This window comes from Hermetia illucens, chromosome 3 (genome assembly GCF_905115235.1).
Source record: "Hermetia illucens chromosome 3, iHerIll2.2.curated.20191125, whole genome shotgun sequence".
NCBI lineage: Eukaryota > Metazoa > Arthropoda > Insecta > Diptera > Stratiomyidae > Hermetia > Hermetia illucens.
The window spans coordinates 101142410-101166873 of NC_051851.1; the positions used below are offsets into that span (position 1 = coordinate 101142410).

Genomic DNA, 24464 nt, shown 5'->3' on the forward strand with positions numbered 1-24464 from the left:
TACTAATTGAAACTTCCCATTTGATACTACATACGGCCAAATTCAGTGAAAAATATTGTGCGCCCTTCTTTCGCATATAGGGGAGCCCCCCCCCATACTCAACAGAAAACGGCGTCCCTTGCCATGTGTAAAGGGATTCACAGACCACACATCCTCATCAAAATTTGTGACAATGGGTTCAGCCGTTTCCGATTAAACCGATAGTATCAGGCAGACAGAAAGGCAAACGTTGAGTCGATTCTAAGAAGGTTTTATTTCACACAAAACCTTAAAAATGCAAGTTCGTGGTGAATATATCCGTTTGTAATCGATATACTCCGAAACCGTTCAACCGATCGCCATGAATATGAAGATGTATGTATATATGTATTTTCCCGTGGTAAATATTTCGGTCCAATCCACGTCGTTATTGCTTGCCACTAGATGACGTTGCGAGAAATCAAATTCTATATATGTGCTTTTTAATGGCAAATAGCCTATACAACTTGTAACCAGTCATCATGACGAATAATTCTGAAAATTATTGGAAATTGCACACACAAAATTGAACACTGGCTTCTACTTCAAGAACTGCTGAAATATCGGAAAACCGAGTTGCATAATTTAAGGTAAATGCCTGCTGTATAGACATAATCCTACGATCCTGTTCAGACACGGATTGATTTAGAGAACAAAATCAAAATGCCGCCGAGTCTGGTACAGCGCTAGTGGTTTATTATGTACTGAGTGCATGAAAGCCTTGTCCAATACCTCTGCCGCAACTAAGGGATACGGCACCCGATTTATACTGTGCTTCCTTGTAGGGTACAAGGAACTCTGCTCACGATGTAGGCACAATCACCTTGAAACTCCCACAAGGGTGGTAATCGCAAATAAGCGGCCGAGAGCACAAACTCCAAGGATTTTTCTGAAACATATGGGTCAAACGGCCATCCGGGTCCCGTCTGTATCAGATAACCCCCGGTAAGCTTTGTGGCAAGAGCCGCTTCAGATGAGTCCCATTTCAGACTCGAGTTTGATTGCCTTCCACGAGTACGTGGGGACAAAGTGCGAAGACAAGTGTATCTTCTGATTTCTTTTCTTTCTCCAGTACATAAAGAAAATCCGCAGTTTTTCAGCCGGCTTCAACTAGTATAATATAATATTAATTGTCCAGTTTTAATTCACAGCTCGTGACTGGTTTTCTTATTAAAAAGTTGATTCTGGTTGAGGCTTTTTATCATTACTGTTCCGATACAGCCCACATTAGATGAAAGACAAACGACCAGTAATAGTTTTCATAATCATTCCAATCTGGCTCACCTCTCTATAATCAAACTTTTCTTTGACTCATTGACAAAATTCCGTTGCCAGGCATAACTTCGAAATGTTTTCGTTAGATTAGGAAATACTCGCCTACACTAATAGCAAATTTTCTTAAGGGGGTCATCCCGTGTGAAGGCCGTTTTTTTTGGCTTTTTTTATAAATAACTGGAGAAAGATACAAATACAAATTTTATACCATGGATTTACTAATATCTTGAGCGTGCATAGTAATTTTTTCAGCCTGATCGCAAAGTTCATTATTGAAATACAGAGCAATTTATACACCCATCTCCACAAAAAGGTGTTTTTCTGCTGCCACGCTAGAGGGCGCTGTGATCATCTTAAAGAAAAAAAAAAGTAAACGGCATTTTAACGTACAGACTCAACTACAGTCCGCAAACTAGGATTATTAAAAAATATTAAAAACTAAAGTTCTGGTGCCTTGATATACTGTTTTTTTGAATTTCCGTGTTTTTTACGACCTCTTCAATTAATAAAAAAAAACTACTGAAAAAATCCCATTTATCCTAATTTGGGGACCGTAGAAATATGTTATGATTAAGTCCTGAAAATTTCAAATAATTTCTTTGGATAGATTTTGGGCTATGTTGGCAGCCGATTTTCAACATGCAGTTTCGAGAAAAACGCATTTAAAAAGTAAAATGCTATTTTCAGCCATAAAACCTTAACTGATCATTAATCTGCTATACCTAGCCCATAAACCTTAGGTTTCTTGAAGAAATACATATACGGCCTTGGCTTCAATTCTTGTCCATTTGACGAAGTCATTCGAACGTCATTTGGACCGATAAATATGAGCTTTATTACGGCGATCGGCATAAATCTGGCATCTGACTTACCACGTGTTCAACACAATAATTTCCGAACGACTCCGAGTATTCTACACTATATCTAGATACAATTGATATGAAAAAAAAATCGATTCCTCGGATCCGACACACGGGATGACCCCCTTAAGGGTATCAAAATATTTACCGGTTTTTGCCATATAATTTTAGTAAAACATTTCCAACCACAAAATATTTAAGGTTTCGTGTGAAATAAAACCAAAATATTTCATTATTAAAATCAATTCAGTTTTTGTCTACACATGTTTCGATTCGTTTACTTTCCGGGAATCATTTAAAAACCATGGAGTATTTTTACGCAATAGATAAAATATGCTAGTTTTTGAGTTTACAGCCAGCTTGAGGGCCCTACTAGGTAAACCGTAGTATATCTAATAGGAAATAGCCACACTTGGGAATTAACTGGGAAAGCTAATATGTACACATCATAGCTTCTAAACGACTAGCAATTTCTACCTGCAGTTTAGTACACTTAGTGCACTTACCATCTTGAAGAATTCCTATTCAGAATATATGCCCAGCTATTGAATTAGTCAAAATACCCTCAATAACCCTACAAGTCTTCCAGCTTTTCGGCAGGATAAACTGCAAGATTTTTGTTTGGTTCTAACAGGAAAAGTTTGGGTGTTCAGCAGCATTAAGGCTCTGCCACCTGCCATTATTGGAAGCTTCTTCCCAAGTTTTAACAACAGTATTAGCCAATGCTAATGGCACTCCAATTGTTGGAGTGCCGGATGTCGTGCTCATCGCGCTGGTATTAGAAACACAGTTCTTTGCAGTATAGCTAATTTACAGCGAAAACTCTTTTGCTTTATCTTAACCCATCACACCACGAATCCATAAGGGACCATCGGCCTAATGATCTATATACACATTACTACCTGAGGCCTAAGTCCCCATGTTGAGGCAAAGGTCGGCCTACACAGCCGAGAGCTCTGAGACCTCGTTTCATCTTTACCTCAATATGGTTGTTCCAAAGAAGCTTCTTGCCTATAATAATTCCCAGATATTTCACTTCTCCGGAGAGTTGAAGGGTTGTTCTACTCATTTCAGAAAGGCAAAGATCGTTCATTTCCTCCTTTTTGTAAATAATACCATTGTGGTTTTATTTGAGCGTCCACACCTGAAGCACCAACTGTCAATTACATCAACGACGCGTTATGTATTTCTGCACACTTTTCCAAGATCTCGACCAACAACTAGCACAGCCACGTCAACAGCATACGTTTGAGCTTGTATTGGTAGATTTTGCAGTTCATATAGTAATGAGTTGATCAACATACTCCCCAGAAGCCGCAGTTCCCCACAATATGCTCTAAAGGAGTCTCGCTTCGAACGTATTATGTGCCTCTTATATTCGCGCTGTGAATCCCGAAAGTTTAACCACTCTTCACTCTTATTGCTCAGAAGTTCTCGGTTCCACCATGGAACCACTTTACCGCATTGGCCTCGCGAAACAGGACAAGACCCTTCAAAGCCCTTCTATCGCCAAAAAAGTCCCTAGTCAACTACAAAACTCCACTCTGTTGTTAAGAAATTCATTGAACTTTGTCCAATCTGTTTTCCTACGATTCCGTTTTTATATTACGGACGATTTGCTTGCAATAGTCAGACTAAATTCTAAATAAGAGTTCAATATCACTTGATTCTGCATACACTTCTAGGTCCCTTAGTTCTTGCTTCGGCGGAGGACATAAAGAATCATAGTGTAAGTAACCAGAGGCAACTATGACGTTTATTCTCTTACCATCAACCTGGTAGTGTAAGCTGACCGCAACTAGTTCCCGGGAGCAGAAATATCTCAGCATATCTCTCTAACAATTTTAACATCGGAACGCAGGCTTTCGGTCTTGAGTATCCCTCATTGAAAAAGATCCCAGCCACTTTTACCGATATAATACCACAGATTTTGTTAAAGCGAACCCATGGCTCTCTTACTTGTAACTTTGCCAGCCTTGCTGCCAGTAGATGGGAAAAAGTTTTGACATGTTGCAGGTTAATTTGACTAACCTTTATGTTTGTGATGATTTCTCTGGATATCACCACACTTAGTCGTATAGCAACACCCATGTCCTCATTCCCAAGAATCTTCGCCTTCTTTTGCTGTGCGTTCCCAGGCTCATGGTGTCCGGGCAGCAGGGATCTTTTTTCACATACCACACATGAACATGAATATGCTGAGGCCTCCAATCCGTGCCTCGGCCACGACCTGATTTCTCAAAGTCGTGAATCGATTCGAAGTCCGTCGATGAGCAAGTAACTGGAGATTCTAATTGACCGAGCAGAATGTATTGTGCACATGAGAGGTAATCACAGTAGAATACTAGTTCGTAAAACGTTTCCCATGTATTGCATATTCAGGAAGGTCGACAACTAGTTTGATGTCATCCTCAATTTTCTACAAAAGTAATAGGAATAGACATAAAGGTCTGTGGGGTGATGGTTCGCCAGGAGGTTTTCATGATTTCGGCAGTATAGGATAGATCAGGAGAAATGCGATCCATCAAATTTGCCCCAAATAACTGCATAAATAGGTCCGGTCTAGACTTATCAGTCAGTTTAGGATTTTAAGGTATTCTACGGATATTATCATACTAACATTTCAAAGGGCCCCTGAAGGCTGTTGCAAGCCTGACCCCCTTTAGGAAGAGATCAGAAACTGCAACTTCGGAAGTGCTTGACCTTTGAATTTTCCTTTTACTACCCTATAGGTGCCTCCTTGGAGATAATATTCGCTTCTATACAGAGTTATCTGGAGCAGAGCTGGGTGCTGCGCTGTATAACTGGTTTAAGGTTTCTCCGAGTTTCTTCGCAAGCAAGCTTCTTCTTCTCCTAATTAGTCGTACCCACTGTTCTGTGGCCCGCTTGTTTTGACTTTTTTGCTGGAAAACCCGTTGTTTTTTTTATAATTGCGTTTAATTTACACATATACATCTTATATTATCGGTATCTAATGTACATCTATTAGATATAGTGTGCCTGAACCACTGAGCATTCTGCCTTTTTTTCTGCTCTTGTTTTCTGCACTTTTACCTATTTTCCTGTATTATGATTATGATTTAAATTGAAACACAACAATCCTATCTTGTCCCCTAATTAAGTACGAATCACTCCTAGCAAAATTCATAGCAGACAAGTAAGCAAGCATTGAATTTATTTTATTAAGCCTTTCTTTGAACAAGTCATAATGAATGAGCAATAATTTTAACTTTAGATAGCAGTTTCAAAAGTTGGTTGCTGCAGATAACAGTTTATTTGCGATTTTATTAACGTTATTATTGGCGATTATTATTATAGATAAGGCTCGAGTAAAAACTGCCGGTGTAGACTACGGAAGGTGGGGTCTACCGCCGAAATAGCTCAGTTGGGAGAGCGTTAGACTGAAGATCTAAAGGTCCCCGGTTCAATCCCGGGTTTCGGCAGTATTTTTATCAGAACGAAGTGGTTGTATTTTATTCTTTTTAAGGTTTTGTGTGAAACAAAACCTTATTAGAATCGATTCGATGCCTGTCTGTCCGTCTGTATGTCTGTCTGTCTTTTTTTTTCTTTGAGGAAGTGGAAATCTTCAAAAGACACTGGTCTGGACACACCAGCGTGTGGGATTTTTACCCACTAAAACCACCCCCGACTCCCTCCCTGCTCCGCGGAACCACCATAAGGTATTACATCACGGGGCGGAGTCAGCTCACTCTAGCTTTGTCACCTTTCTTCCACACGCGGCGCACGTGACCGCGCTTTTCTCCTTTCCTCTGCCTTTCGCAATTTATGTTGAATAGATGCGATCATGGAGTTGACCGCATCCCAATTCTCTTGATGTGCTAGCATTTTCAGCACCAGATTTTCTGGTACAAGCACCTCTCCTAGAGTCTCCTCTAGATTCCTCCTTTCTTCCACAAATCTCGGGCAGTGGAAGAATACATGCTCTGGGTCCTCTGGGACTCCATCGCAACTTGGACAGTCGGGTGAGGTCTCCAATTTAAACCTGTGAAGGTATTGGAGATATCCTCCATGTCCCGTGAGAAACTGGGTGAGATTATAATTAATCTCACCGTGTCGTCTCTCCAACCACTCCTTGATGGCAGGAATGAGCCTGTGAGTCCACCGACCCTTTCCCGAGCGTTCCCACCGCTCTTGCCATCTATTTATGGATCTCTCCCTCTCAATAAGGGAGAGGTTGGCTTCGCATTGTATATATTCGCCATCTCATCTGCCAAGATGTCAATCGGCATCATTCCAGAGATGATGAATGCTGCATCATCTGAGACAGTCCTGAAGGCAGAGCATACCCTCAAGGCTGTCCTACTTGTATACTGCAGTTAGTTTGTTAGTGTTAACTGACATCTGCAGTGCCTCCCTCCACACTGGGGTCGCATAGAGCGTGATTGAGGTCACCACCCTGGCTATAAGCAACCTAGAGGTATGCCGTGGCCTTCCCACATTCGGCATCATCCTTGCCAGGGCCATACTAGCAGTAGACGATCTATCGCAAACATACTGCACGTGTTGCTTATAACTGAGCTTCCTGTCTATCACCACCCCCAAGTATTTGATGGTCGGCTTGGAAGTGATGATATGATTCCCGATTCTTATACAGGCATAGTTTCTCTTCCGACGCTTCGTGATGAGGACCGCTTCTGTTTTTTTCCTCCGCCAGTGTCAGACCTGAGCTCTTTAGCCAACTTTTAACAGCGCTGATTGCTTCCCTTGAGTATAACTCAGCATCTTCGAGATGCTTTGCGACAACAACCAGTGCAATGTCGTCAGCGTAACCCAACACAGTGGCTTCCTCCGGAAGGGGAAGATTAAGTACATCGTTGTACATGATGTTCCACAGTAGTGGGCCCAATACAGAGCCCTGCGGGACACCCGCGGAAACGACGTACTCCTGCAGTCCGTCATCATTGTCGTACCAAAGTCTCCTTTCAGTTAAATAACTATCCACAATTGCGGCGAGATACCACCAACTTCTGCCGCTTCCATACCGCTGGAAATATTCCCTCGGACATGCACGCTTCGAACAACTCAGCGAACATGTCCGGCCTGGATTTCACGGCAAGCTTAAGGGTCTTACTCGGTACTCCGTCCAGACCCGGTGCTTTATTGTCTCCTATTCTTCCGCAAATCTCCAGCAGTTCGTCTCTGGTGACTGGAGGAATTGCCGCCACATTCGGAGGTGGTTGGAATATGTCGGTGCTCTGCTCTTGCTGGGGGAATAACCCCTGGATGATTTTCAGCAAGAGGGTGGGGCACGTGATCTGCGGAGAGAAACGGCCTCTGAATCGTCCCATCATGATTCTATAAGCACTCCCCCACGGGTTTATGTCCGCTTCTGAGCAGAGCTCCTTAAAGCATTTTCTCTTGCTTCGCTGGATCTGGCTTGAGGGTTTTGCGGGCTGCTTTATAAGCGCCCTCTTTTTGCCCCTGATCGACTCTACCTACCGCTCTATGAGCCGCTCTTCTGGCTCGGTGGCAGGCTGATCGAAGGCCGGTCAGTTCATCATTCCACCAGTAGTTTGGTCTTCTACTGGCGAATGAGCACCTCTTAGGAATGGACATGTCACATGCTTTGGCGATGCATTGAGCTAGATGGACGGCTCTTTCCGTAGAGGCGCCTGCCTTATCAGGTTGATCTAACCACACCTCCATGAAAGTCTGCTCATCCAAAGATTTTGCAGACCAGCCTGAAATATTTTTCGGTTTCGGGCATGATAGCTCTTTGCCCTGTGACTCGACACATGTCTCAAAGAAGGTTGCCTGGTGATCGCTGTGGGTGTAACGTTCGCTGACGCACCAGGATATACCATGTGCCAGCGCAGGGCTGACCAAGGTCAGGCCTACAACCGAGCCTGACCCCCCTTTCTGAAAGGTATTTACAGCACCTTCATTAGCCAAGACCAGGTCCATCTGCGCAAAAGTTTCTAATAAACTGCGCCGCCTAGCATTTGATTCTCTGCTACCCCACTCTAGGGCCCAAGCATTGAAATCACCAGCAATCACCTTTGGACTTCGTCCCGTTGCGTCGAGAACAAGATTATCAAGCATTTGCTCGAATTCAGGCAGTGTCAAACTTGGTGGGGCGTAGCCCACACAAAGCCACTGGCTGCCTGACTTGCAGTACATTGTATGGCCTGTCGACCGCAAGCCCATATCGCCGCTCCACCGTCGAATCTGTGACCCATATGCGACCGTGACGGTTTCTATACGGTTCTCTTATGATGGCAACTTCCATCTCAGATTCGAACGTGGTCTGATCAAGTAAATCCTGAGCGAACCTGCAATGATTGAGGTTTATTTGAATAAACCTCATTTTCTCATTGCAGTGAGCGCCTTCCTAAATTCGGGACATTTGCCACTTCCGGCAATGTGCCGGTTATCCTGTCCCTCTTTTGCTTCGCATAATAGGCATTTGGGGTCCCTATTGCACTCTCTGGCAATAGGGCCTTTCTCCCCACGCCTTCTGCATCGATGGGACCGATCAATACTGCTGGTGCATGTCTTCGCGAATGCCCAAACATGAGGCATTTAAAGCACCTCGTTAGTGAGGTTTGTTCTCTTAAACGGCAGACAACCCATCCAATCCGAACCTTTCCGGCAGCTAACAACATCTGCGCTGCCTCCGCTGGTACTCGTATTGTGGCCGTTTGAGTGCCACCATAGGCTTTTCGTAGGCCCACAACAGACTCCTCTGTAAGGTCTTGCAACTTGAATTGCTCCTTCAGAGCAGTACAAATTTCTCCTTTCGATGTAACTTCATCGATATCCTTACATTGTATATAGATCTCATGTTTTTGGGCACGCACTGCAGCATTCTCCCCAAGTGAGTTTTTCACTTGAGTGCGAAAGTCATCAGTTTTGCCACCGCTGGATCTTTTCAGCTCGAACATGAGATCTCCTTTCTGGGTTCTTCGGATTCTGTTCACATTTCCGCTCAGATCTTTTAGGTCGGGATCAGCTTTGACCTTTTTGAGTATCTCCGCGTAGGACAGATTGCCCTTACTGGAGATAACAATTGCATCTGGGCGAGTTCGGACTTTTGCTTTTCGTTTCGCTTTTTTGTTGGTAACTTTAGTCCATCCTTCGTTTTCGTTCTTCTTGGGCTTCGCAACGCTGGTCGACTTTCCTTCATTCGCTGTACGCTTTTCTCCTTCTGAGCTATTGGTGCTGGTTTTTAGAATGTCCTGTCCACCTTTTTTTCTCTTAGGCGCCTGCTGATTATTTATAGGATCCCTCTCTTTTTCACGTACTCTTTTATTTCGCTGTGGTTCGATAACAGTACGGTTAGGTGTCACTTGGGTCGCTTGTGATACTGTTGGCACAGCGGGGTTCGGCGTATCTTTATTATTCCTTTCCTCCATCTGCGATCTATTATAGAGGACTCTAATAGCCCTAACCATATTTTTTATGGCTTGGTGCACGTTATGCTTGTCCTTGATAAACTCGGACAGCTCAACTATTTTTGCCCCAAGCTGGGTGAAGGGTAATTCCTCCGGATCGGGACTCTGCTCCCTATAAGCCCCGACAGGGTTGCTCCTTTTATACGCTCCTTCACTGTGAATGAAGGGTGCAAAATTTTTTTTCATAAAATGTGGGCATGTGGGGTATCAAACTAAAGGGCTCAATTAGTACTTTTCGAAACTGGTTCCATATTTGATATTAGGTGAAACATAGGGGAGTGAGGGTTCAAAATGTGATCCCCAACAAGTGAAACAGGTCTCGTTCTCACAACCTATCCAACCAAAAAATCTGAAAAAAATCACAGTGGTGCATCTCTACGAAATCTAGGCCTCAAAATATATCCGGTTCCGATATCTGCACAAATAAAGTTAATAATAGTATATTTCCACATTTTAGAAATTTACCCGGCAACCCCCCTTATGTTAATCCCAGAATTTTCAAATTTGATATGGGTGTAACAAAGAACATAATGCTCAAGTTGGTCAGGTCAGGTTTGAAGAAAATCCAACTATTACTAACAAAGTTATAGGGTGTGAAACTTTGCCATTTTTTGTGAATTTCGTACACTCTGGAACCTGTATGACGTCATCATCACATATCAATTCATCAATACCAGATCGAAATGAGTTCTTATGAATGGGGTCGCAAATAATTATTTTGTTTTAGTTTTTTAGTCACTTGTATATGAATACCAATTACTCCAAACAGAGATGTGTTTCTTTAGGGTGAGCATAATATCTATGGCTGTAATATGTACGTACGTCTTGTAGTTTGGAAAAATATGAAGGAATATGTCGGATTTGTAGCTATGTACGGATAGAAAAATGTGCGTTGAAGTTTCTTACACAAGACGAACACAAAACCTTTATAGCTGAAGCGCGAGCTTCCGGTATTCCGACTTGTTTAAAAATCAGCCCCGACAGAACGCAACTGTCAATTGAGCCCAATAACGAACCAACTCAATTGAAATTGGCACCCGGAATACTAGTAAGGTTTTAACGCTAGGGCCCTACTTGTCATGCAGAGTAAGAAACGATGAACCTATTGAAAAATCTTTTTGGTGGGTGTTTGATTTCACGTTTTGGTTTAGTAAATTGGCCGCCTAAATCGTGCAAAATTACTCCTTCGGACCATTGAAAATTCAGCTCAATTAACGCTTTGAAAATAAGCATTACTCGCATTATTCGTGACATATCACTTTGTTTAAACGTAGCGTATTCGTGGTCAAAATTTAAACGAGATAGATTTTAAAAAGTAAATGTTATAGACGGTTCTTACCAATCGTAATAACATTTTGACCATAAAGTAAGGTTTCATGTCATTAAAAAAAGGTCTAAGTGAATCACCCTATATTACACCAAAGTGAAATTGTGCGTTATTTACCTGATGTTTTAAAGTGATTCTGATGATTTTGGATATTTGAGGTAAGAATCGATATTTCATGACAGGTCGGTTTAATCTGTCTGCGCGTCTGCCACACGAGATCTGGAGGCTGGAGCTATCGTCACGAAATTTGGTGATAATATGTGGTCGCCGACCACATGACCTCATCATCATATAAACTGAACTCGACGGAGTTGGAGTTTGGAGACATATCAACAAATATTTTGAATTTTCAGCTGTTTACAAAACACACAAAACCTTTATACCCGAAACGTTCAGCTTCCATTATTACGGCTTGTTTAATACTAATCCTGGAATTTTAAAAATTGACCATTTTGTGAGGAAATTTTACATTGCTTTCAAATTCATGAAACATTTTGTTATACTATTGCCTCCTTTAACCATACTATGTTTTTTCGTATTATATACTGCATATACTAGCTTACATAATGAGTTACGATTTGCCCGGGGGTAGCTGCAGATGGAAAAGTTGTAGATAATCAACTTTTGTTTCAATCGTAATAAAGCGCAATTTTCTTAGATTCTCAGTAGGTAACATACCAATTAAAAATTGAGGACACACACACACAATGAAAAGAGTGGGATATACCGTATGAGGTCTAACAGTTACCCCAAAGCATACATAAACGAACAGAAAAGGTTGGTTCAGGCCCGAGTAAGAGGGCATCTAAAGGAGGCAGAATTAGTTAAGCGTCGTGCTAGACAACACATCAGGTTACATGTAGCGAAACATATGATAAAATAAGGTCATATAATGTACCATGTGGAATTACTAAAAGAAGGTAAGTATGCCGCGCTTGACCCCTGTGAAATTCGGTTTATAGACAACCAAACTGCAGAGATTTGGCTAAACACTGATTTGGGAAACGCCCATTTGCAACTCTTCCAACTAATTTCTGGGAAGCTTTTTAAATTAAATTAGGATACAATAATTATGCAACTCTAAGTATGAAACTGCAGGGTAAGAAATCCCCACTGAAAGAAAATATATATAAGAAAATTGTTCACTTACCTTAAGGAACGAGTTTTATTTTTAAGGCAACTATCACCTGATCGGCTGTAGCAGCGGTCAAGTTACTATCAGTTGGTTAAGTGAAAATAGGCTGAGTCGTTTGCCGACTCTGAGAGCAGGCTTCAAACGCTGTTTTAGATTCTTTGAATTTGGTCCGGCAAAAATCCCCTAGTTGCTGGTTACATGCTTCCGAGAAAGAAGGACCTGCCAACGACCTAAAGGAAAAGTATACTTCGGCGAGAAACGGGAAGTTTATGCGAACCTTCGCGATAACCTTAAGCAAACTGTATGTACCAGCTAGCGAGAATGCTTTAAGGAGTTTTGCACGGAGGCAGACTAAACCTTTGGGGAACAGGGTTATTATGAAAAAGATTAGGGGGCAAACAGCGTATTTGAGACATGCATAGTAGAAGTTTTGCTCGCTCGATGGAAAATGCAAAAACTACAATAGTTTTGCTACCGAAGTCCAATGAACAATCGGGATATCCATAATCATACCGCCCCATTTGCTTGATAAACACGGTAGGAAAGAGAGAACGGGGCATCTACAATACACTTCTTCCTGTTATGCGGTCATTGGACCACAGTGGTGTTTTTATCAAGCTCATTCAACGATGGACACAGTAGCCGTGGTTTTGAAACTGGCTCGAGATGCGATGTACGCCCCTAAATGCTATGCTCTGGTAACACTGAACGGCAAAAATGCTTCCAATTCAGCCGGCTTGAAATGATTTAAAAAGCTCATTGGTTAAAACGGGTGCTCCTAATTACTTGACTAAGCTACTCAAAATTTACCTCTCCAAAAGGTCACCTTCGTGCGATATGTATGAGCGACCTAAGCAGAATATCGTCACAAGAGGAGTACCGCATGGTACAGTGTTGAGTTCTCTCTTGGGGAACGTGATGTGCAATGGAGTCCTTATCCGTCTTGTGCCAAAGGAGATCAAAATAATCGGTTCCGCGGATGATTCACCCGCGGTTATCTTTGCGAATTGTCAGCATCATAAAAGTACCCTTGGATATGGTTCAATTTGACCTTGTGGAATAAATCTTGATGAAAAATCATAGGAAAAGAAATACGACTAGTATTCTTGTTGGTGGCTACATCATCACTTTAAAACTGGTTATCGAGGGTGATGATTGAATCGAAGATCAATTCCAAAGGATACCTAGATTATGTCTGCGAGAAAGCGGCAAGTACTAGTCTATCATTAGTATGGATGGTGCGTAACATTGGAAGCTCAAGACACAGCCGCAGATTAGTTGTGGCTAGAGTAGTTCACATTACATTACTGATCTGGGAGAAAACCGTAGAGTGTGAGAGTAATAGGAAGAGGGTAAGGACTTACCGCTTAGTGACACTAAGGGTGTGCAGTATCTTCAGGACAATCTGAGGCCAGGTAGTGTCTGCTCCCGATGTAAATTCTGGCAAGTGAGACACGATACGTGTTCAAGAAAAGGAGAATGAATCTACTTGAAAAGGGTACAGAATACTGAAAAGCGGCATCGCTGGAAAAGTGGCAGCAACGGTGGGATGATTCACAGAAGGGTTGTTGGATACTGATTCTCCATATTGAGGGGTGAATTCAACAATGACACGGCGAGATTAACTACACACACATTACTACACTACACCTTGATTACAGTAAGTACCTGTACCGATTCAGGTTTCTTTTGTGCAAGATTTTCCACAGAGCAGAGGAGCATGGGAGACGGTATGAAAATCAACACAAGGCCTCAGATAACCGTCGAGGAAATGCTGAATTCGTGAGCGAACCGGTGCGCTGTAAAATCCGCAATCAAAAATATTCAGGCGGAACTTGGGAAAGCAGCACGAAGAGCGGAAGGCCTGGTCGAATTAATACTTTACGGTGGTTCCATGAGGAAGGAAGAAGGAGGAGGTGGATGTGTTTTTACTCTCAAATTTGATTTTGATTTTGATTTTGCACTGAAACAACCAAAATGTTACTACCAGTTGACCCGAGTGCCGGATCGGATATTTAAACGAATGAAGTTAATAAAATGAATTTTTTAAAAATAGGTACTTATTTTCGTTCCTAAAATTTGTTATTATTTTTGTAATTTGTTTTTAATCTTGGCTGGAAAAACAAACAAAAATACGTTATAAAAAAAATACGTTATAAATAATGTTGACGGCCTAAGTCCGGAAATCGGTATATGTGCGTCATTTGCAGTTGCAATTGATTTAGTTAAATTGCACCCATTTTTAAGGTTTTGTTGATAACAAAACCTTATTAAAATTGGTTTACTGTCTTCTTGTCTGTTTGACTGGCACACGCACTTTTCTAAGAATTGGTTATACCTATTGACAGTGAGTTATATCATTTTACGTTGAATTCGGGAGGGGCGGAGGTCCCCATATATGCGAAAGGGGGGCGTACATTTTTTTCCCTCAGTGAAGTGATGTGAAGTATCAAATAAAATGGTGGAAATCCTACTATTATTAACAAAGTTGAGGTAGGTTAAAGTTGCTTCTTTTGCGTCAAATTGTTACTCCATAAGAGATAAAATGTCATTACCACCTCCAATTGAATATCGGGTATGTTAAATGGATATACACTACGAGCTGTGGATAATTGAAACCATGGCGTACCCAAATATTATTACATAAAAGATCAACAAAACCTTTGGTACCTGGAGCGCCGAACTTCCGATTTCCGATCCGACTTGTTCCATTTAAAGTTTCGAATATATATAGTTTGGTTGTAACACAGTTACAGAACTTCGGATAATGTTTTTTTGTAATGCTGAAAAGAGCAGAAATACCTTTTACTTTTACCTGTTTTCCCTGACTGCCCCCAGAACTATTTGAAAAGAAAATTGGCTCCCGAAACATCGATATATGCCATCAAATATACTAGATTTGTCCCTAATTAAAACAGAATCAATCATTCATTCAATCTTTAATTATAAATTTGTCTTCGTAGCATGAGGCCCAAATAGATTTTTCTTAATGAAAAGATAAATTAGATGTCAGTTGAACTACGAAGACCTTTCCTACTCATGTCTATAACGACCATTTCTGAAGTGACGTAAAATGTGTCAATATTTAAGGAAAATTTCCATATATTATTCCAGTCCTATATACGGTAATAATCTTGGCACCTAAATATAGATACCGGAACAAGTCTTTATCGGTGCTGTCTCGAACTACAAATTTAATAGGCACCTGAACAAAAATGGGAATAGTATAGTTTGGATGAGTCAAAAATTACGCATATTATGGCCTTTTGGATACGCATGCCTATCTGTATGTTTTCAATGATCACTCAATCGAGGAAATATGTATAGGATGAAGAAATAGTCAGTTGATATTTATAGAGTTACACATCTGGAAGTAGTTCTTCCTTCCTAGTACCTTCACGTACACATCTGGAAGTAGTTTTTCCAATGTATTCCAAAGCGACCATATGCCGTCTTACGTGATCATATATAAATATTCTTCATGGTTCATGTAACATACAATACAATACTCACCTTCATAGTCATGTCGTCCTCCCACCAGCTTTATTGCACCCTCTTCCTTCTTCAGTGTCTTAATATACTTGTTCATCAGCTTTGACCGCTCATTTCTGGCATCCTGTAATGTCCTGTGAGTAGCAGTCGAATGTTGAAAGCAAGCAAGCAAAAGTATAAAGTTCACAACGGTTCTCATTGCGGCGAGGTAGTATAGCACTTTTTACACTCTAAACAACAGTCCTTCGAGGGTTTTCACTGGCAGCAGTTTTCCACTTCTTAGCAGAACATATTACAGGGATGTGAACCGGTCACCAAAAGATTCTGTTTCAAAATACTCGCAAAACCGTCAAGTTACGCGGTTTTAACCCACATAATCGCCGAGCACCGACTGCTGTAGATTTATTGTTTGCAGACTCAGTATTTTCCACATATGCGGATCGATTCGATCGGAAAAGAATCACTGATCTGATAAGGAAATTTCGAGGCGTGTCTTGACATCATCACCACCATCAACATCATCTTACCCAGCCGATCTAGCTTGTCACTGCGGTCTTGAAATTATCAACATTAGACCACAATGTGGTGTCCATGTCATGGATCACGTCTAGTGTTGGAAAATTAGCGCGCTCCCACTGAGGTTGCACACATGCTCATCAATAATGGTTTCAGACTGCCGATTTGCGTGCCATGTTACAAGGGTCTAATGCAAATAAGCCCGCTCCACATATTGTTGCTAGCGAAGAGAAGAAAATCTTTCTTCAAAGCTCTCGAAGCCGCCATCTGTTTCTACTTCGCTGTGGCTCCAAAATATTCTCTTACGTAAGTCGATTTATAACTCATATTTTTCCATTATTGCAATATGGCAAATTCAAAATCTAAGATTTCAGTTCGACTTATACGACTGTGGTTAGGGAAGGCCAAACAGTATCGATCCAGCAAGAGCTGGGTTCCAGTTCATGCATCCCCGTTGACCCAACGTGGCGCCTTCAAACCCCAAATTACTTTTCTTTAAAGATGTGGGGGCTGAAAGAGATGTGGCACACATAAACTGCGATCTAGCTTTAAGGTTACATTCCGATGTAAGTTCTGGTGTACATTAGCCCTGAATGCTCCAAAGGAGTAAATTAAGCACTGCAAATGAATTTTCTTTACTGGATAATTAATACATATGTACATATATAGTTAATCGTTAACGCACATGTACACATAGCAAACAGATGTCCACACCATTAGATCGAGTTCATATTGGACTTCAATCGTCAACTTGACCTTGTTTCCGCATTGGGTTGTAATGATCCGTGATCAGTATTATGTGTGTACTAAAGTACTATATTCATGACCGCAGCCGCAATGCACTTGAATGTGATTTCACAGAAGGGAAGATTGAAACTAGGCTCGCAAACCTATGCGTTAAGCAGATGCCCGTAAGTTTATTTGTATGTAAGTTTCCCAACAATTTGATTAATTATACAAACTTAAACTTGGATTAAATAAAACCTCCGTTTGCGAGCTTCATATGGTATTACGGAATTTGAAAAGCCGCAGGTAATACAGGAGCCCATAGTCTCCCAGGTGAAGTTTCTTTGCGCTGCGTGCTGCTGTACAAGTATTTGGAGTAACTAGTCCCTCTGCAGATATAACTGCTTCGCGGTCATATTCTCTGCGTCACCATTCTGGTGCAGAGATACGACTCTACATGTACAACGAGTATGCACCCAGCAGTGCACCCTAATGGATGTACTATTTTTGCCCAATAAGCAAGTGGGTGAGCGGAAACTGGCAGCTCTAGGTAGTTTTTTTCAGGTGGGCATATGTGTTATAATTTGTATTCCGTCAGTTCTTTTGGATGTTATCTCCTTTAGGCTAAAACTCGCATTTTATGCTATTTCTGATAGTTATATCAGCAGTTGCACCAAACTGCTTAATAACCGAGAAAAAGTAGGTTCCTAAAAAGGATGCAAGGGGGTTAACTGATCTCTAAAATTTTGCTTGCTTGCTTTCCTTTGCGTCTCAGTAAATTATACTTCAGACTGGCCCTAATATCTTTGATACTTTAAGTCCCTTAGCGGATTCACTGTATACTTTTTACCACCTACTTTACAGCTCCACTCGTCAAAAACGACATTTCATTTGATTTATTCCAAAAAATGTTTAACTCAGATAATTCTAGTCTTTTTCTGGCTCATTACACTAAATCTGAATAACATTAAGAATTTAAATAAATGGTGGCCATTCAGCCTTTAATGGGTTATAACGCGTCAGCTACGCCTTTGCCTTCACGAAGACTCGCCGACACGCTTTAACCCTTCTTCTATTGTTTTCCGCCATGCACTCTTGGGGCGACCCACTGGGCGATCCACTTAGGATAGTGAATTCCGCTGCATGGCGTAGCCAGTAATGGAGCTGTCGCTCTTGCTTAATGTGTGACCTATCCACCGCTATTTCCGTTTTCTAATCAACGCGTCCACGAGTAACTGACCTGTGTACTGACCAAGCTGTTCGTTCCACATATTATCGGGTCAGCGTATCTCTACGACACGTCACAGACAAGTGTTGGCGAAGGCTTGGAGCTTTTGAGCAACATTATTAGTTACTCTCCATATGCTACCAATAGCACAAAAAGTGTTTCCGTTATTCTTTCCTTTCTTGAATTATTTTCGATTGTTTGAATAAAAGTTCTAATTCATAACGACGTCATTTGCAATTTGTGATTACTCCGTGCTCTGGTGTCATCGTGTTTTTCCTTCCAAATAAAATGGAGTTACACTCGGAAATCGTTAAGCGGACTAATCTATTACCCACACGATAGAATCAGCATCAACACGAAATACACCAAATAAAAACAAAAATCTCTGCACCCCTGATTTCTGTTGCGCAGAGAAGCTTGGACTTGGACGTAGCCAAGATAGGGAGCAGACTAGTGCAACTGCACACTACGTTTCCTAGATATATAAATTAACAAAGGCTTTCGACGCCCTGCCCATTGATGCAGCAGGTGACATTTCGCGCCATCGTATGTCGTGTAGAGCACGCCAGATACATTCCCTGTTCACGCTATCCAAACCTTCTGGAAATTGATAAAGAACCGGTGAAACGGAGATCTGAATTCCGCGGACCATTCCAAAATGATTCATAGGGTGTTGATGTAGTCAGTGTAGGAGGATTCAAAGCAGAAACTAACCTTCTCCCTGCCGATCAAGCCTTCGAAATATTCTTGGATATGTTCGGTGTTCAGAAGCCTCAGCGATTAGAGCGCTAGACTTTCGTAGCGAAAGGTCGCGGCCCAAAACTCAATGGTGCCAGGAGGATTTGTATGGTGACCCGATATCGGAAACAAAGTGGAGTGTACCGTTACGGTCTTGAATGCCGTATTCCAATACGCTTCAAGGCCTTGGATTGTCGCGTCAACGATTATTATTGGAAGTGTTTCAGGATTACTTTAGCTATTTTCTTTGCGACGCACAGGGCGGTCGATCAATGGCGCCTTAGGGCAAAAATCGAAATTGGTTGTTAAACACTAGGATTTTATTTATTTATAAATATATAAAGGAAAACCTCCAAACATTGTTATTTTAGGCTTAACTTATAATTATTATCACAAAAAATTGAATGGAAAAGTTTATTTTCTTAAATCAAAGTGTAAACACAAAACCTTATTAAAATCAGTTTACTATCTGTCTGTCTGTCTGTGACACGAATTTTTCTCGGAGACGGTTGTAGCGATTGACGCTCACGCATATAGTGAGTTACATCCTTTCACGCCGAGTTTAAGGAGGGTGTAAATTTTTTTTTCATCGAATATTAAAATTAAAGGTCTCGGTTACTTTTCGAAGCTGATCTTACTTTTGACTTTTGTTGGAAAGGTGGGGAATGTGGGGTGACAGTGACCATTTCTCTAACGGACTCATTCTCAGAAACTATTTAACCAAAAAATCTGAAAAGAATCAAGAGGCTGCCAGTGTATGGTGCCTCAAAATACCCTACATACTGATACCTGTTCAAATAAAGGTAATAATAGTACATTACTATAATTTTTAGTAATTGACAGGAAAACTCCCCTTAAGTTCTTCCTAGAATCACGAAGTAATGTAATGTAGGCTATAGCATATAGCATGATCCTGCCAACTTTGGTGGAAATCGCACTATTAGTAACAAAGTTATAATAGGTCAAAGCTGTCACTTCTGCGCAAATTCCAGACTTTGAATGTCAACATCACTTGAAGGTGGATATTCTCACATAATAAATGCATATATTAGGTGCTACATACTAATGGGACAAATGCACAAATCTCTTTATAAAAGAAATACACAAAACCTTTCATACCTGAAGCGGCTAGCTTCCGGTTTCCCGACTTGTTATTTTTACTGTCTGCAAATACTATCTTGTTTTCTTCACCACGTACTTGCCACTTCTTCAATGGCAGCCTATACAAAATAGGAAGCAAACATTCAAAGAATTTTATCCAGCATTGTAAGGTGGATAAACCAAAACGATAATGGTCAGTATTTGGACTCTTAAATCTTTTCAACTTCATTTCCATTGGGATTATCCCGCAAATGTATAACATTTTGATGAAGAGTTTGTGTTCGGAAAAATGGTGCCATTGTAAAATTAAGTTGAAAGTTTATTTGCACAGTTTCACCCCTTAAATTGGTTACACACGGATAAAGATTTTTTTAATTGATCATTTATGTTACGTTTATGTTCTCTTATTAATGATGCACTTCCTCCATGTAAATAAGTTTTATTGGCTGGCAAAAAAAAGTTGATGATGGACGAGGCCTCGGTTATTTACGTCTTTCAATTGAAGAAGCAAGGATGCTTCTGCAGTTGTTTCAGTCACATTTATCGAAGATAGAAACGTACTTTCCATTCGTCTTAAGACCTTTACAGGAGAGAAGCAGTTTTCATGAATTGAGTTTAAAAATAAACGAAGAATTGTATACTTTCTTTCACCTAGGTCTAAGTCGCTTGTAATATTTCGGTGGCAAATAAAATTTCTTCTAGGCATCTAGAAGACACTAAGTCTTGAACTGTCATTTAGTTCTTAATGATGCCTGCCACAACTACAGGTTGGTTGGGGTTTGCTGAGCCTTAGGCTCAAAACTTCTTCTGAAACATAAATATATTCATCAAACCACTCAGAATGATGTTGGACAAGGTATTTTTAGCACCGGAAGCAATCTTTCCATTTTTTGCCCAAGGCTACGCAATAATTGTTGGACATGCTAGCAACATCTTCTTCCACTATAACAGGACACTCGTCTGTTATTTTTAGAATATCCTTTAATTTTGAGGTAATGGCCAATAGTTTTTTTCTTGTCCATGGATATTCAAATTTCCAATAAATCGGAATTTTTGATGAAACGATCTTTTAAAAAAAAACCATAAACTTTTATAGACGTATCCAAATCAGTTGAAACTACAGGATTTTAGCGCCGAAAGTAAGATATTTGAATTTAAACAGCAACATCGATACTTGCTTCTGCCAGACTTCTTTAGCAAAATAAACACTTTCAGACCGTTAAATTAAACGTACTACAATTCGCAAAGATGTTTTTGAAACAAATTTCAAAACACAACTAACAAAGAATTGCAATCCGCTTTTCGAGTCATACATGCATAACAATACGCTCTTCATTTGTTTATAAATATTCATTAATTTACCGTTGTACATATCTGAAATAAATTGCGTAGTTCTAAACCACCAATGGAATATATAAACTTTCGAGTTTTGTTTGGCAGGAAGCGCGAAAATATCCCTCCAATTGTCGCAGTCAAAGTAGTTGCCCTTTTTCGGGGTCTTAACGATCATCTCTTTCTTCCACTCTTTGGGGAAGGTCTAGAATTCCCCAGATTTCCATACGAGTGGAAGTAGCAGTAGCAGAAACTGCAAGAGCAGCAATGGATAACTCTTCGGGGCCATCGTCGAGCCTAGCGGCTTTATATCATGTGAGTGCATTGATGACCGAGATAATTTCTCTTCTATTTGGAAGAATAGTCCGTATTCGCATGCATTTCATCCACTAGAGGAGGAACTGATACGATTAAGAAACATGGTGAAGTATTCCTTCCCGCTCTTCAACTGCTCGTCATCGAGCAGGGGATTGAAGGGTTGAAGGGTTGAAGTGTTGGCCGTTAACGTCCTTCACAAGAGCATCGAAAGATTTACGACCACATGCAAATTCACCCGTGATGCCGTATACACTTTTGAAATAATTGCCGTCTGCGGCAACTTCCGCTTTCTTGGCCAGTGCAATAACAAATTCCTATTTATCACGGCGCACAACACGATTAACTTCTCGGAACTTCACGCGGTATCGGAGTTCTAGCGCATCACGCTCGCCTGTTTTGTGGACTCTCAAAATTTTTTGATAACGGTTTACAGACAGAGAAGAGAAATAGTACGAAACAAAAATCTTATTTTACACCAAGTTGTTGGGAAATGGTAAAAAACCCAACAGAATTCTCTTGGCCTTAGTGGAAAATTAAAAAATATGAAAGCAATAATAAATGTTTAATCATAATAATTATTAATTTATTAATAACAAGTCAGGAAACCGGAAGCTAGACGCTTAAGGTATGAAAGGTTTTGTGTATTTCTTTTATAAAGAGATTTGAGTGTGCATTTGTCCCATTAGCATGTAGCACGTGAAATATGCATATATTATCTGAAAATACCCACTTTCAAGTGATATTGAGATTCATAGTCTTGAATTTGCAGAGGAGCGACAGTTTTGACCTAGTATAACTTTGTTAGTAATAGTGCGATTTTCACCAAATTTGGCAGGATCATGCTCTATACTATGGCCTACATTGCTACTAAATTACTACTAAAAATTATAGTAATATACTATTATTAACTTTATTTGAACAGGTATCGATATGGAGGGTATTTCGGAGCCTAGGCACCATATAGTGGCAGCCCCTTGATTTTTTTCAGATTTTTCGGTTTGGTAGTTCCTGAGAATGGGTTCGTTAAAAAAAATATACACCTCCCTTTTGCATGTATGGGGACACCCCCTTGAATTCGACGTGAAAAGATGTAACTCACTACATGCGTGAGCTGTCAATCGCTGCAGCCGTCTCCGTGAAAAATGCGTGTGACGGACTGACAGACAGTAAACCGATTTTAATAAGGTTTTGTGTTTACACAAAACCTTAATAAAAAATTAATTAAAACTATTTACTTTTCGCTTTATATATTTTTTTATTTTTGTTTTTAACAATAATAATGTCCATAGGAAGAAAAAGTAATAATAACAGTTATAATATAAACAAAGAATAATAACATATGTATGAATATGTTACAACTGAAGGCAAAAGCAACACCCGTTCAATATGTATCATAAAGTCCCATCATGCCACAAATGACAGAACTGAACGCGGCCGCTAATCGGCATTCTGCAGCCACCGATACCAGGATTTCTCCTTTTCATCCCGCTTAATATCAATTGCTCTCGCTCTGGAGTATCTCCAGTCGACTTTCGACTATCAAGTTCAGGGGATATTCTATCGTTTTGCCGGTGGCCCCTTATGAATATGATACATAACCGGATCACCGGCAGAATCAAGAATTAGACCATTCCTGTCAGTTGAATTAGACCACGAACGCTTCGGGAGGAATGAAACCTGTCGTGAGAGTTTTCTCGAAATACCCATCATTTGGGTAGAACAGCTACGAAACCCAAGGGCTCTCACCATGCGAAACAGATCGCACTATATGATTCTGAAACAAGCTGACGATAACTGTGTCGATTCTCGGCACAGCAGCATACATCATCTCTTTAGTTATATAATGTTCATAGTTTGACGCAAGCACGCAGACATTTCCCTTCAAAGATCCTTATTTTCTCCATTTGGCTAGCGCTCAAATTAAACCAGATAGGACACCCCGGCCTAACTAAAGTAAAATAGCAAATAATTTTAACCTTCCGGCTAAAATGTGGAGCATAAAAGAGTCTTCGAAGAGACATGAGTGCCTTGTGAGCGCCTTCTAGCGTGACTTTAACGCGCTCATTAAATTGGGGACGCTCATCAAGACGCACACCCAGCTATTTAACGCACTTCTTATGAGGACTGCGCTCAGAGCTATCCTTATTCGCGACAATGTGGAAATCTCTCCAATTCCTTTTCTAGCTCCTACTGGCGTATGCTAAGCAATTTCGAAACAAAATTATTTCACGCTTTTCCACATTGATTTTCATCCACCAGCTGTGCGTGAAGAACGTAATGTCATTGAACATCTTCTGAAATTCAACTTGTACCTCAGTTACGTTCTTGTGTACCGTATAGGCTATAAGATTGTTAGCAAAGGTAATCAACGACCTTTTAGGAGATTTATTAAACTCGAACATGTTGAGTAATTCGCCGGCAAATACTGCGAAAATGTAGACGCAGCCCCTGTTCCTTGCTGTAATCCATTTAGGACCTCCCTACTAGTAGTGAGAATTTCGTCCTTGTCATCCCACAAGCCACTTGCATACAAGAAGAAAACGCGATCTCCAGGAGCCTGAAAGTCAGCCCATCCAACCAGACGGTATCAAAGGCCTCATTCATGTCTATAAGGCAAGCACCTACGCACTCACCATTGTTAATCCGCCAGTAAATATCAGATGTTACCTTCGTTATTGCATGTATTGTGGAATGTCCAGATCAAAATTCGAATTGCGCATTCGACAATAATTCCTTCCTCTTGGTATGCCCGTTCAAGGCTTCCAATACCAAAACCTCAAACACCTTGCTGATGTTAGGCAGAAAACTCATTGGGCGGTAGATCTTAGGGCTGAATGAATCCTTCCCTCTCTTTAAGATCGGGAAACACTCGGGCTTCTTCCATTGTCCTGGAAAGAAGGGATTGTTCAATAGATTATTGAATAAGATACAATAATTATGAATAGCAATGCCTGGTAAATGCTTGAGGACCACATTGGGAATG

At 40.7% G+C, this 24464-nt stretch overlaps 1 protein-coding gene and 1 non-coding gene across 2 annotated transcripts in view; one reads left to right on the forward strand and one right to left on the reverse strand.

Moving 5' to 3' along the window:
* Positions 1-16063, reverse strand: part of LOC119652743 (lysyl oxidase homolog 3B) — a 53081-nt gene extending 37018 nt beyond the window's left edge. The window contains exon 1 of the mRNA XM_038057042.1: positions 15544-16063. Coding sequence (XP_037912970.1) covers positions 15544-15721 — 178 coding nt within the window. The 5' untranslated portion in view covers positions 15722-16063. The remainder of the gene's footprint in view (positions 1-15543) is intronic.
* Trnaf-gaa lies at positions 5524-5596 on the forward strand. The gene has a single exon. It is a non-coding gene; the product is annotated as a tRNA-Phe (tRNA).
* Positions 16064-24464: the final 8401 nt, after the last annotated feature.